Source organism: Oryx dammah, unplaced genomic scaffold (assembly GCF_014754425.2).
Source record: "Oryx dammah isolate SB20612 unplaced genomic scaffold, SCBI_Odam_1.1 HiC_scaffold_3, whole genome shotgun sequence".
NCBI classification, from domain to species: Eukaryota; Metazoa; Chordata; class Mammalia; order Artiodactyla; family Bovidae; genus Oryx; species Oryx dammah.
Genome location: NW_024070187.1, coordinates 101,154,416 through 101,167,820, shown reverse-complemented (window position 1 = coordinate 101,167,820; position 13,405 = coordinate 101,154,416). Strand labels below are relative to the sequence as shown.

Below are 13,405 nucleotides of genomic sequence, written 5' to 3'. Positions count from 1 at the left end.
TTCAGCCATTCTACTTCTAATCAAAACATTTCTGTTTGAGTTTTTTGTTTTCCTCTTTCCTCTCTCCTTTATCTATCCCTTTTCTATCTTCTCACACTGGTCAAACTTTATCATCATCTTGTTGTTAGTAATCCAGAAAAAGTTTCTGAAAAACATTTTCACTATTCAAACACAGTCTAGCTATGTTGGAAAATAACCACAAAAGATGTTATTGATAACCCAAACAGAAGAAATGAAAACAGAAACTACCATTTCATAAAATAAAAAACTCCACAATAAAATAGATTTACCTATTTGGAAAGATCATCATAAAACCCCCAAGAGAATAAATAAACATGAATTGAATAGCTTTGGCAAATTTCAAGTACATGTGCAAACAGTTAAAGTCAAGCAATAGATAAAAATTATTTTTCTGCTATCAAATGACAATTTACAAATACAACCATTATCTTCTCCAAAAGTCTCCTACCCAGCTAACACCAGCTAATTTACTCACTTGATCTGAGGATCTGCCCACTGAGGTCCAGCCAAGACAGAAACTGCAGTGTATTCCACAGGATTATAGTCATGCCACTCAACAAGCCAGCCCACTTTATCATTAGGAACATGGCTGCGTTGAACTTTTGAACCTGGGTAAGGAGATGTCCGAGCCTTGTTGTGGGAATTCTCTTTGGTACCATTAAAACCAGACATCATGTTGGAATTAACATGAAATCTGCAGGATGAAAGTGAGTTTCTGAGAGAGGGAAAAAAAAAAAAAAACGTTTTATGTAAGTACAAAATACTTAAATTAACTTAAAAACCGAATTCACAGTCTCCAAAATACAACTTTTCAATTTCAAAATCAGAAAATCCTAATTTGATGCATACTGGAATAAAGGTCCAATATCTGTGAAACTGTTTATAAATATAAAAATATTGCTAAATCTTACTAATTGAAACTTACTCAATGAGTTTATTTTAGCTGAGAAAAAGGGACAGAAGTTTACTTTTGTTAGCACAAATGTTGGAGAAGATAATTTTATAATAAAAATTCAACCATAAAAACAAATGTAAAGAAAGACTATTAAAGCCTACATGAAGGAATCCATTTAAAAAAATAATAATAAACTAATGGTCTAACACAGCAGTCCCCAAGCTTTTTGGCACAGGGAACTGGTTTCGTGGAAGACAATTTCTACACCAATCAGGGTGAGAGGGCAGGGATGGATAATTCAGGCCCAGTGGTAATGGGAGTGACTGAAGTGGGAACAGTTCAGGTGGTAATACAAGCAGTGGGGAACGGCAGGTGAAGCTTCACTTGCTTGCCCACCGCAGGCAACGGGGAACGGCAGGTGAAGCTTCACTTGCTTGCCCACTGCTCACCTGCTGTGTGACCCAGTTTCCAATGGGGCCCAGGGGTTGGGGATCTCTGGTCTAACATACATATGTAAAAAATGGATGACTGAAATAGCACAAAAGAAGAAAAGGAAATGGAGATGTACTGTTGTTAGGTTTCTACACTGTACTCAAATTAATGTAATAGTACTTGAACCCAGACTCTGATAGATGTACATATTATAAACTTTAAAGTAGGGCTTCCTGATGATCCAGTAGTTAAGAAACCACCTGTTAATGCAGGGGACATGGGTTCAATCCCTGGTCCAGGAAGATTCCATATGCCATGGGGCAACTAAGCCCATGCTCTGCAACTACTGAAGCACACACGCTCACAAGCCACAGCTACTGACCCCATGTGCCTCAACTAGTGAAGCCCACACACTCCAGAGCCTGTGCTCTGCAACAAGAGAAGCCACCATGATGAGAAGCCCAGGTACCACAACTAGACAGGACCCTGCTTGCTGCAACTAGAGAAAACCTGCATGCAGCAACACAGACCCAGTACAGCCAAAAATAAAAGTAAATAAAATAAATTTTTTAAAGCACTTTAGAGTAAAGTAAGTGTAGAGCTAAAATAATTAGATAGTATATACACAAAAAGGCAAACAAAAAACTGAAACTTAACCTTTACACCATAACATACACAAAAATCTTTCATTTCTCTTCCTGACTAAAAATTTAAATGCCTTCTCATTATTCTTAACGACCAAAATCCCTAATGGCCCTAAATTAGGGTCTCTAATATGACAGAGAGGATGCTGAGAACAGGTCCCTTCTCCTGCTCTCACAATAACGATTAGCCCTACTTGAGATCAATGGCCAATGGGAAAAACACTAACCTGATGGGGTGTTGAAACAACTCAAATTCATGTGATATCATACATACATTGAGAAGTATACAGCAATCATTCCTGAGGATTCCTTATAAGAATATACGATCAGAGTCTAGATATAAGGAAACACAGGACACACTCACAATAAGGGTTATCTTACATAATAAAGGTCCATACTTTTTAAATCGCTATGGTCGTGAAAGATAAAAGTTGAAGAAACTCATCCAGATAGAGAGCATAAAAACTAAGTGCAATCAATGATCCTGGGTTATCTCATGAATCATTAAAAAAAAAAAAAAAAAAAGGACAAGTATTGAAATGTGAATGGGGTAGGATAAATAATTTTTTTTTAAAACTTACTTATTTACCCCCAACAAGGAAAAGCTTAGGAATAGATGGCTTCACTGATAAATTTTATTAAACATTTAAGGAAGAATTAACACTGCTGCTGCTGCTGCTGCTAAGTCGCTTCAGTCATGTCCAACTCTGTGCGACCCCATAGACGGCAGCCCACTAGGCTCCTCTGTCCCTGGGATTCTCCAGGCAAGAACACTGGAGTGGGTTGCCATTTCCTTCTCCAATGCATGAAAGTGAAAAGTGAAATCCCTCAGTCGTGCCTGACTCTTAGTGACGCCAAGGACTGCAGCCTACCAGGCTCCTCCACCCATGGGATTTTCCAGGCAAGAGTACTAGAGTGGGTTGCCATTGCCTTCTCCACAAGAATTAACACTAACACTCCTCAAATGCTTCCCAGAAAAACTGAAGAGGAGTGAATACTTCCAAATTCTATGAGATCAGCATTATTACCCTGATACCAAAGCAAAACAATGATATTACCAGAAACTACAGACCAATATCCCTGGAAAATATCGATGAAAAAATCCTCTACAAGATAGCAGTGAACATGACTTCCCTGGTGGTAGAGTGGATAAGAATCCACTTGCCAATGCAGGGGACACAGGTCTGATCCCTGGTCCAGGGAGATTTTGCATGCCGAGGAGCAACTAAAGCCCACGAGCCACAACTACTGAACCCACAGGCTACAGCTACTGAAGCCCATGTACCACAACAAAGGGTGCCCCCCACTCACCACAACTAGAGAAAGTCCACGCACAGCAACAAAGACCTGGCACAACCAAAAAGTAATGAATAAATAATTTTTTTAAAAAGAGAGTAGTGAACGGATTTCAGCAACACATTAAAAGGATTATACATCATCATCAAGTGGGATTTATTCCTGAAATTCAAGAACAGTTCAACATACAAACATGAACCAATATAACATATCACATTAAAAGAATGAAGGAAAAAAGCACGTGACACTCTCAACTGATGCCCAAAGATGTCTCTGTCAGACCAACGCTGTATGATACCACTTATATGTGGAATCTAAAATATGACACAAATAAACATATCCACTAAACAGAAACAGACTCAGTCTTGGAGAACAGACTTGTGGTTGCCAATGGGCAGAGGGAGGGGGAGAGGGAAGAATAGAGCTTGGGATTAGCAGATGCAAACTGGTATATATAACATGGACAAACAACCAGGTCCCACTCTATAGCACAGGGAACTATACTCAATATCCTGTGATAAACCATAATGGAAAAGGAATAAGAAAAAAGATATATATGTGTGTATGTATGTATACAGGCCGATAGGATAGAGAGTCCAGACATAAACCTTTACATATGGGAGGGGGACGGAGGTGTGAAGGGGGTTCAGGATTGGGAACTCATGTACACCCGTGGCGGACTCATGTTGATGTATGGCAAAACCAATACAGTATTGTAAAGTAAAATAAAGTAAAATTTTAAAAATAAATAAATAAATAAAAATTTTAAAAAGAAAAAAAAATAAAGACTGTTAGGAGCTCAAAAAAAAAAAACCTTACATATATAGTCAGATGATTTTCAAAAAAGGGTGTCAACTCTCAAAAGGGCAAGGACAGTCTTTCCAACAAATGGTGCTGGGAAGGTTAGATATCCACATGCAAACAGATGAAGATGGACCCATACCTTACATATACACAAACATTAACTTGAAATGGATCAAAGACCCAAACATTAAGACCTAAAACTATAAAACTCTGAAAAGAAAACAGAGGGGAAATTTCATGACATTGAATTTGGCAATGATTTCTCAGATATGACTGAAAGCACAAGCGACAGAAGAAAATCGTTAAATCAGACTGTATCAACACTAAAACTTCTGTGTATCAAAGGACACAATCAATGGAGTGAAAAAAGCAAATCACAAACTATACTGTAGATGACATTCAAAGGGTTGGTAACTATAATATACTGAGTTTGTATAAACTGACAAAGGCTGAACTGGAATAGGAAATTGGGCAGATTATGACCAAACAATCAAAAAAAGCAGATCCAACTGGCTAATAAACATAAAAGACAGTTATAATCACTAGCAATTAAAGAAATGAAAATTTAAGTAATCTCAAATTCATTTTTCCATCTAGACTGACAAACCTTTAAAAAGGTAACACCATCTCCCATACATTGCTGGTAGAGATGTGAACTGCTACAGAATTTCTGTAAAGTAATTCGGCAATAAAGATGAATATACTTACATCCCGCAACTCAAGTAATTTCATTCCACTAATCTATCCCATAAAAATGAAATAACCAATTATACATACAAAAAGTGTTTATTTCAGCAATGTTTAATAGAAATTAAAGGAAATGCCCAATAATGTAAGAATGGCTTAATAAATATTAGAACAGCTACACCATGGGATGACTATTAAGTAGCTATTAAAAATAATGACATCAAGTGATAGTATTTTATACGATACTGTTGAAAATGAAAAGCAAGATGCAAGAAAGTGTCTATAATATGATCCCATCTTACACAGAAATGGTAGAAAAAATAAAGAACATGTATTTAAGAGTATGTATATAATGTATTCATTTTTTCACTGCTGCCATAACATATTTCCACAAATTCAGCAGCTTAAAACTATACAAACTTATTACCTTATTATCTTTATCTCCAGGTCAGAAGTCAGACAAAAGTCTTACTGGACTTTTGTAGACAGGGCTTCAAGACTTTCATGTAGCCCCAAGGCTTTCATTCAGATTTCATAGAGAGACCAGAAGCTGATCTAACAGAGTTCAGCACCACCAATCCCGATGTAAATCTACTTTTTACTTCTGTTTTATTATTTCCTAGCACGGTTTATTTTCTAAACAATTTTATTTTCAATCAACTTCAGAACAATTAAGGGACCTGCAGTTCTAAGAAGGAAAGTAAAAGTTAGCCATGTCCAACTCTTTACGACCCCAAACTTCTACGACCCCAAGTTCATAGTATTACAAGCCTATCTTGTGAAACAAGGTTTCTTGTTTCTCGTAAAACAAGAAAAATCTCAACCAACTAACCCTTACACCTAAAGGAGCTAGAAAATGAAGAACAAATAAAACCCAACACTAGTAGAAGCAAAGAAATCATAAAGACCATAACAGAAATAAAAGAAACAGAGATTAAAAAGCAACAGATGAGTGGAACAGAAAAGAAAGCCCAGAAATGAACCCACACTTATATGGGCAATTAATCTACAATAGAAGAGGTAAAAATACAAAATAGGGAAAGATAGCATTTTCAACAGATGCAAAAGAAACAAACTGGACTACTCTCTCACATCATGCACAAAAATAATTTCAAAATGAATTAAACACTTAAATGCAAGACCTGAAACCATAAAACCTCTAGAAGAAAACATAATCAGTAACATTCTTTGACATTGGTCTTAGCAAGATTTTGGGGGGTATGTCTCCTCTGGCAAAGGAAAGAAAAGCAAAAATAAACAAATGGGACTACATTAAACTAAAAAGCTTTTGTGCAACAAAGAAAACTACCAACAAAACAAAAAGGCTGCCTACTGAATGGGAGAATATACTTGCAAAAAATATATCTGATAATTGGTTAATATCTAAAACATACAAAGAACTTACATAATACAACATTAGAAAAAACAAACTACCGAACTTAAGAAATAGGTGGAAGCTCCAAATACATATGTTTTTCAAAGAGGACACAGAGATGGCCAACAGGAACATTAAAATACACTCAACATCACTTTTCACTTTCATGCATTGGAGAAGGAAATGGCAACCCATTCCAGTGTTCTTGCCTGGAGAATCCCAGGGACAGGGAAGCCTGGGGTGCTGCTGTCTATGGGGTCACACAGAGTCAAACACGACTGAAAAGACTTAGCAGCAGCAGCAGCAACATCACTAATCATCAGTTCAGTTCAGTTCAGTCACTCAGTCGTGTCCGACTCTTTGCAACACCATGAATCGCAGCACCCCAGGCCTCCCTGTCCATCACCAACTCCCGGAGTTCACTCAAACTCATGTCCACCGAGTCGGTGATGCAATCCAGCCATCTCATCCTCTGTCGTCCCCTTCTCCTCCTGCCCTCAATCCCTCCCAGCTTCAGACTCTTTTCAATGAGTCAACTCTTCGCATCAGGTGGCCAAAGTATTGGAGTTTCAGCTTCAGCATCAGTCCTTCCAATGAACACTCAGCACTGATCTCCTTTAGGATGGACTGGCTGGATCTCCTTGAAGTCCAAGGGACTCTCAAGAGTCTTCCCCGACATAACAGTTCAAAAGCATCAATACTTCGGTGCTCAGCTTTCTTCACAGTCCAACTCTCACATCCATACATGACCACTGGAAAAACCATAGCCTTGACTAGATGGACCTTTGTTGGCAAAGTAATATCTCTGCTTTTCAATATACTATCTAGGTTGGTCATAACTTTTCTTCCAAGGAGTAAGCGTCTTAATTTCATAGCTGCAATCACCATCTGCAGTGATTTTGGAGCCCAAAAAAATAAAGTCTGACACTGTTTCCCCATCTATTTCCCATGAAGTGATGGGACCAGATGCATTAGTTTCCTGAATGTTGAGCTTTAAGCCAATTTTCTCACTCCCATTTCACTTTCAACAAGAGGCTTTTTAGTTCCTCTTCACTTTCTGCCATAAGGGTGGTGTCATCTGCTTATCTGAGCTTATTGATATTTCTCCCAGCAATCTTAATTTCAGCTTGTGCTTCTTCCAGCCCAGTGTTTCTCATGATGTACTCTGCATATAAGCTAAATAAGCAGGGGGACAATATACAGCCTTGACGTACTCCTTTTCCTATTTGAAACCAGTCTGTTGTTCCATGTCCAGTTCTAACTGTTGCTTTCCTGACCTGCATATAGATTTCTCAAGAGGCAGGTCAGGTGGTCTGGTATTCCCATCTCTTTCAGAATTTTCCACAGTATATTGTGATCCACACAGTCAAAGGCTTTGGCATAGTCAATAAAGCAGAAAGAGATGTTTTTTCTGGAACTCTCTTGCTTTTTCCATGATCCAGCGGATGTTGGCAATTTGACCTCTGGTTCCTCTGCCTTTTCTAAAACCAGCTTGAACATCAGGGAGTTCACGGTTCACATACTGCTGAAGCCTGGCTTGGAGAATTTTGAGCATTACTTTACTAGCGTGTGAGATGAGTACAATTGTGCAGTAGTTTGGGCATTTTTTGGCATTTCCTTTCTTTGGGATTGGAATGAAAACTGACCTTTTCCAGTCCTGTGGCCACTGCTGAGTTCTCCAAATTTGCTGGCATATTGAGTGCAGCTCTTTCAGAGCATCATCTTTCAGGATTTGAAATAGCTCAACTGGAAATCCATCACCTCCACTAGCTTTGTTCATAGTGATGCTTCCTAAGGCCCACTTGACTTCTCATTCCAGGATGTCTGGCTCTAGGTGAGTGATCACACCATTGTGATTATCTTGGTCGTGAAGCTCTTTTTTGTATGGTTCTTCTGTGTATTCTTGCCACTTCTTCTTAATATCTTCTGCTTCTGTTAGGTCCATACCATTTCTGTCCTTTATTGAGCCCATCTTTGCATGAAATGTTCCCTTGGTATCTCTAATTTTCTTGAAGAGATCTCTAGTCTTTCCCATCCTGTTGTTTTCCTCTATTTGTTTGCATTGTTGAAGAAGGCTTTCTTATCTCTCCTTGCTATTCTTTGGAACTCTGCATTCAGATGCTTATATCTTTCCCTTTCTGCTTTGCTTTTCGCTTCTCTTCCTTTCACAGCTATTTGTAAGGCCTCCTCAGACAGCCATTTTGCTTTTTTGCATTTCTTTTCCATGGAGATGGTTTTGATCCCTGTCTCCTGTACAATGTCACGAACCTCATTCCATAGTTCATCAGGAACTCTATCTATCAGATCTAGGCCCTTAAATCTATTTCTCACTTCCACTGTATAATCATAAGGGATTTGATTTAGGTCATACCTGAATGGTCTAGCGGTTTCCCCTACTTTCTTCAATTTAAGTCTGAATTTGGCAATAAGGAGTTCATGATCTGAGCCACAGTCAGCTCCCGGTCTTGTTTTTGCTGACTGTATAGAACTTCTCCATCTTTGGCTGAAAAGAATATAATCAATCTGATTTTGGTGTTGACCATCTGGTGATGTCCATGTGTAGAGTCTTCTCTTGTGTTGTTGGAAGAGGGTGTTTGCTATGACCAGTGTGTTCTCTTGGCAAAACTCTCTTAGCCTTTGCCCTGCTTCATTCTGTACTCCAAGGCCAAATTTGCCTGTTACTCCAGGTGTTTCTTGACTTCCTACTTTTGCATTCCAGTCCCCTATAATGAAAAGGACATCTTTTTTGGGTGTTAGTTCTAAAAGGTCTTGTAGGTCTTTACAGAACCATTCAACTTCAGCTTCTTCAGTGTTACTGGTTGGGGCATAGGCTTGGATTACCGTGATATTGTATGGTTTGCCTTGGAAATGAACAGAGATCATTCTGTCGTTTTTGAGATTGCATCCAAGTACTGCATTTCGGACTCTTTTGTTGATCATGATGGCTACTCCATTTCTTCTAAGGGATTCCTGCCCACAGTAGTAGATAATGGTCACCTGAGTTAAATTCACCCATTCCAGTCCATTTTAGTTTGCTGATTCCTATAATGTCAACGTTCACTCTTGCCATCTCCTGTTTGACCACGTCCAATTTGCCTTGATTCATGGACCTGACATTCCAGGTTCCTATGCAATATTGCTCTTTACAGCATCGGACCTTGCTTCTGTCATCGGTAGGAAGTAGCCTAACTGCCCATCAATAGGTGAATGAATAAAGATATCATGCACACACACACATAATGGAATATTACTCAGCCATTTTTTTAAAAAAGGAAATACTTCCATTTGTGAGGACATGGTTGGACCTAGAGGGTATTATGCTAAGTGAAATGTCAGAAAAGAGAGAAAGACAACTACTGTATGATTCTACTAATATGCAGAATCTAAAAAACAAAACAAATAAACGTACCAAAACAGAAACACAGTCATAGATACACAGAACAAACAGGTAGTCGCCAAAAGAGAGGATAGTAGGGGGTAGAAAGAAGCAGTAAAGGGATAAGATTAAGAGGTACAAACTTCTAGGTACAAAATAAATGAATTATGTGTATGAAATGTAAGATGTGGAGAATAACTGTTATCCCTGTATGGCAACATATGGTAACTAAACACCCTGGAGATCATGTTAAGATGTATGGAAATATCAAATCACTACATTGTATAACAGGAACTAACATAGTGTTATACAGGTCAATTATACTTCAACAAACAAACTCATAAAGGTTGTGGAGGGGAGGGGGGCACTGGGTAAAGGTGGTCAAAAGGTACATACGACTTTCTGGTTATAAGATAAATAAGTACTCCAGTGTTCTTGCCTGGAGAATCCCAAGGACGGGGGAGCCTGGTGGGCTGCCGTCTATGGGGTCGCACAGAGTCGGACACGACGGACGGGACTTAGCAGCAGTAGCAGCAGCAGGGGTATAATGTACAACATGTACAACATGATATATACAACTAACACTGCTCTATATTATATATAAAGTAAATCCTAAGAGTTCTCATCACAACAAAAATTTTTTATTCTACTTCTTTAATGTTGTGTCTATAGGAGATGACAGATGTTCACTAAACTTATTGTGACAATCATTTCATGATGTTTGTGTTTCAAATCATTATGATATACACATTAATCTTATACAGTGCTGTACATCACTTTTATCTCAATAAAACTGGAGGGAAAATAAATTTTATATTACAGGTAAATAGGTTAAAACCAAATCTATATACTAAGTCTTCAAACAAAGAATTCATCAATTTTTGTTTTTATTGTTTGTTACATTTTATACATAACTGCATTACACAACAAACTTTACTTTTATACCTTCATAGTCAAGGAGAAGACCCTTGAGAGTCCCTTGGACTGCAAAGAGATCCAACCAGTCCATCCTAAAGGAGATCAGTCCTGGGTGTTCATTGGAAGGACTGATGTTGAAGCTGAAACTCAGTACTTTGGCCACCTCATGCGAAGAGCTGACTCATTTGAAAAGACCCTGATGCTGGGAAAGATTGAGGGCAGGAGGAGAAGGGGCCGACAGAGGATGAGATGGTTGGATGGTATCACCGACTCAATGGACATGGGTTTGGGTAGACTCCGGGAGTTAGTGATGGACAGGGAGGCCTAGCATGCTGTGGTTCATAGGGTTGCAAAGAGTCAGACACGACTGAGCAGCTGAACTGAAGTCAAATCAATTCTCATAAAAGTATTAGAAGCCTTCATCAAAATTTCCCCAAGATCTCCTTTACTCCTTTGATACTCAAACAATTCTTGCTTGAAACATTATGTTTTCATTGGTTTTGTCAACTTTTTTTTTTTTAAACAAGAGCATTATGTCTTTTTATTTTCCACATACCAGTCCCTCTGTCCTTTGAGGAAAGTAACAAAGGATTCTACCTGCTTTTTTAATACTTTTTTTAAGCAGTTTCAGCGTCACAGCAAAATTGTGCAGAAAATAACAGAGCTCCCATATAACCCCAGCTTCCTCACCACAAACACAAAGAGCCCCAACACCACCACCAGCATGCCCCACGAGAGAGTTACATTTGAAATAAAGTGAAGTCCCTCAGTCGTGTCCGACTTTGCGACCCCATGGACTGTAGCCCACCAGGCTCCTCCATCCATGGGATTTTCCAGGCAAGAGTACTGGAATGGGTTGCCATTTCCTTTTCCAGGGATATTCCCAACCCAGGGATCAAACCCAGGCCTCCCACATTGCAAGCAAACACTTTACTGTCTGAGCCACCAGAGAAGTTAATACCTTTGAAATAAGGGGGCCAAAACATCCTACATGAGCAGTGGGACAGTAACCACGGAAATCAGTCCTCTCTCCCTCCCCATCCTACAAACAAAAAGTCTGCAGTACTTGCTGATCCCCAGGACAAAACCAAAATGTAAAGAAAAGGGCTAGAACCTCTACGGTCAATTAGGTATTAAAGAACACAGCAGAAACTTCGGCTTAATATCTGTACAGTTCACCCTGAGGAAATAAAGTTGAGGCAGCTACAGTCAGTAGAGAAACTGTTCCACAAGTGTAAAGTCTGGACCAGAAGAGGAAGGGGACGTTTCCAGCCTGTCCACTTGCTGCTACTTGCTCACACACCCTCAACCGAAACCTTCCAGTCCAGAGGGCTATCACTGGAGTTGCAGGGGGTGGGGGCGGGGGGGGGGCAGATAGAAGAAATAAATGGAAGAAATAGAAGAAAATTTCCTTGTGTCTAATGAGGTGACAAAAATAATTAAACACACACACACTCCTAGAGGCAGCCTCACAACACTTGTTTATTACTCAATGCCTAGCATGGGCATGGTACCTAGGACATGTGTTCAGAAACCAGGAGAAATGAATAAGAGAAGGAAACAGTATGAGATACCACAAATCCCTAAATTTACCCAAGGCAATTTTTTTCAAAGAGCTAAATAATAAATATATTATCTACACTGAAATGGAAAGTAGAGGAATGACGACTTACACTTTTCATTTTGCACCATTTAAACGGTTCGCTATTTAAACTCTCTGGGGACAAACAATGTTAGTGACTTACGGAAGACGACAAATTTCAAGTATCGTAAGAAAGCGTGCCACCACTTGCTTTTCTCAAAAGGCAGGTAAAAAATTTTAGTCTTTTTCAAAAAACGTGCGTATGGCTGTAAAAAGCGGAGACCCAAGCGGAGCCTCCTGAAACCACCCGACCAGAAGCTGGTTCCCAGCCGCAACGGAAAGACTCAGGAGGAGTCAGCACTAGAAGCGGGAATACCTGCACGCCGCGACGCTGCAACCGCCCAAGGACTTGACAGTCACAGAGGCCAGGGCGACAGAGAGGGACACGGCGGCTAAAGTCTTCCCCAGGAAGCCTCCGGCCATCAGCGGCCCGCGGAAGATTCGCGGAGCGAGGTAGCTCTTAGCTTGAGCCGCAGCCTCCACCTTCCCCACAGCCCCGAGCCCCGAGTGTCCAGCGGGTACTGGAACCGGGCAGTCTTCCGGTTCCGGAGAAGAAGTAGCTACGTCTATCTCATTAATACACAGCGACTAGACGCCCTCCCAAAATAACAGCCCACTTCGAACACCCACGTGACGCGCAAGGTACCAACTCCAGTTGCCGGGAAAACAGCCGCCGCGGCCGTAACGCCCCGCTGCGTGACGGCACTTTACGACAGCGCCGCAAAGCGAGGAGGTGCGGGCTTCGTAGCGCCAACCTTCTTGGGCTTCTCATTCATGCGGATCCGGTGATGGTGAGGGGGGCTGGACAGGGGTCTCGGGGTACCATCGAGAAAGCGGTAGGGAAAAGGGAGGATGAAAGAAACCGAGAAGTTGGAAAGGAGAAGAAAAAGGAAGGGTATTAAGAAAAGTGTGCCCTCCTTCCCCCCCCCCCCCCCCAGGGAGGAAGGGGTTACAATCCAAGTCATATCTGATTACAAGGGGTTACAGGGAAAGGAGGTAGGCGACAGACTTGGAATTCCCATATCTGAGGCTTTTCAATTCCTTTTTTACCAAGATGTTCACGTCATGGGTAAATTTCATGAGGCTTTGACGTGTGTGGCCTTAGCAAACCTGCGCAGGAGTAAAACCAGCTGTGAAATAAGCAAACAGCGTGGAGGAGGGGCAAGGGCAACATCTGATATATAACTCCCGAGGCAGCGATTAGCCGAACCGGAAATTGTAAGTCAGCATTGTTCAGAAGAGTTTGTAATGGGATTTTTGTTTGACACTTGATTTGTCATCTTTTTTAGGTCTGAAATGATAAGACGCAGTTCAG

At 40.3% G+C, this 13,405-nt stretch overlaps 1 protein-coding gene across 1 annotated transcript in view; it reads right to left on the bottom strand.

Moving 5' to 3' along the window:
• The window catches only part of NUDT9 (nudix hydrolase 9), a 40,347-nt gene extending 27,564 nt beyond the window's left edge, over positions 1-12,783 (bottom strand). Inside the window, exons 1-2 of the mRNA XM_040237300.1 lie at positions 12,407-12,783; positions 497-736 (exon numbers count right to left, since the gene is read on the bottom strand). Coding sequence (XP_040093234.1) covers positions 497-736; positions 12,407-12,513 — 347 coding nt within the window. The 5' untranslated portion in view covers positions 12,514-12,783. The remainder of the gene's footprint in view (positions 1-496; positions 737-12,406) is intronic.
• Between the last annotated feature and the right edge of the window lie 622 nt (positions 12,784-13,405).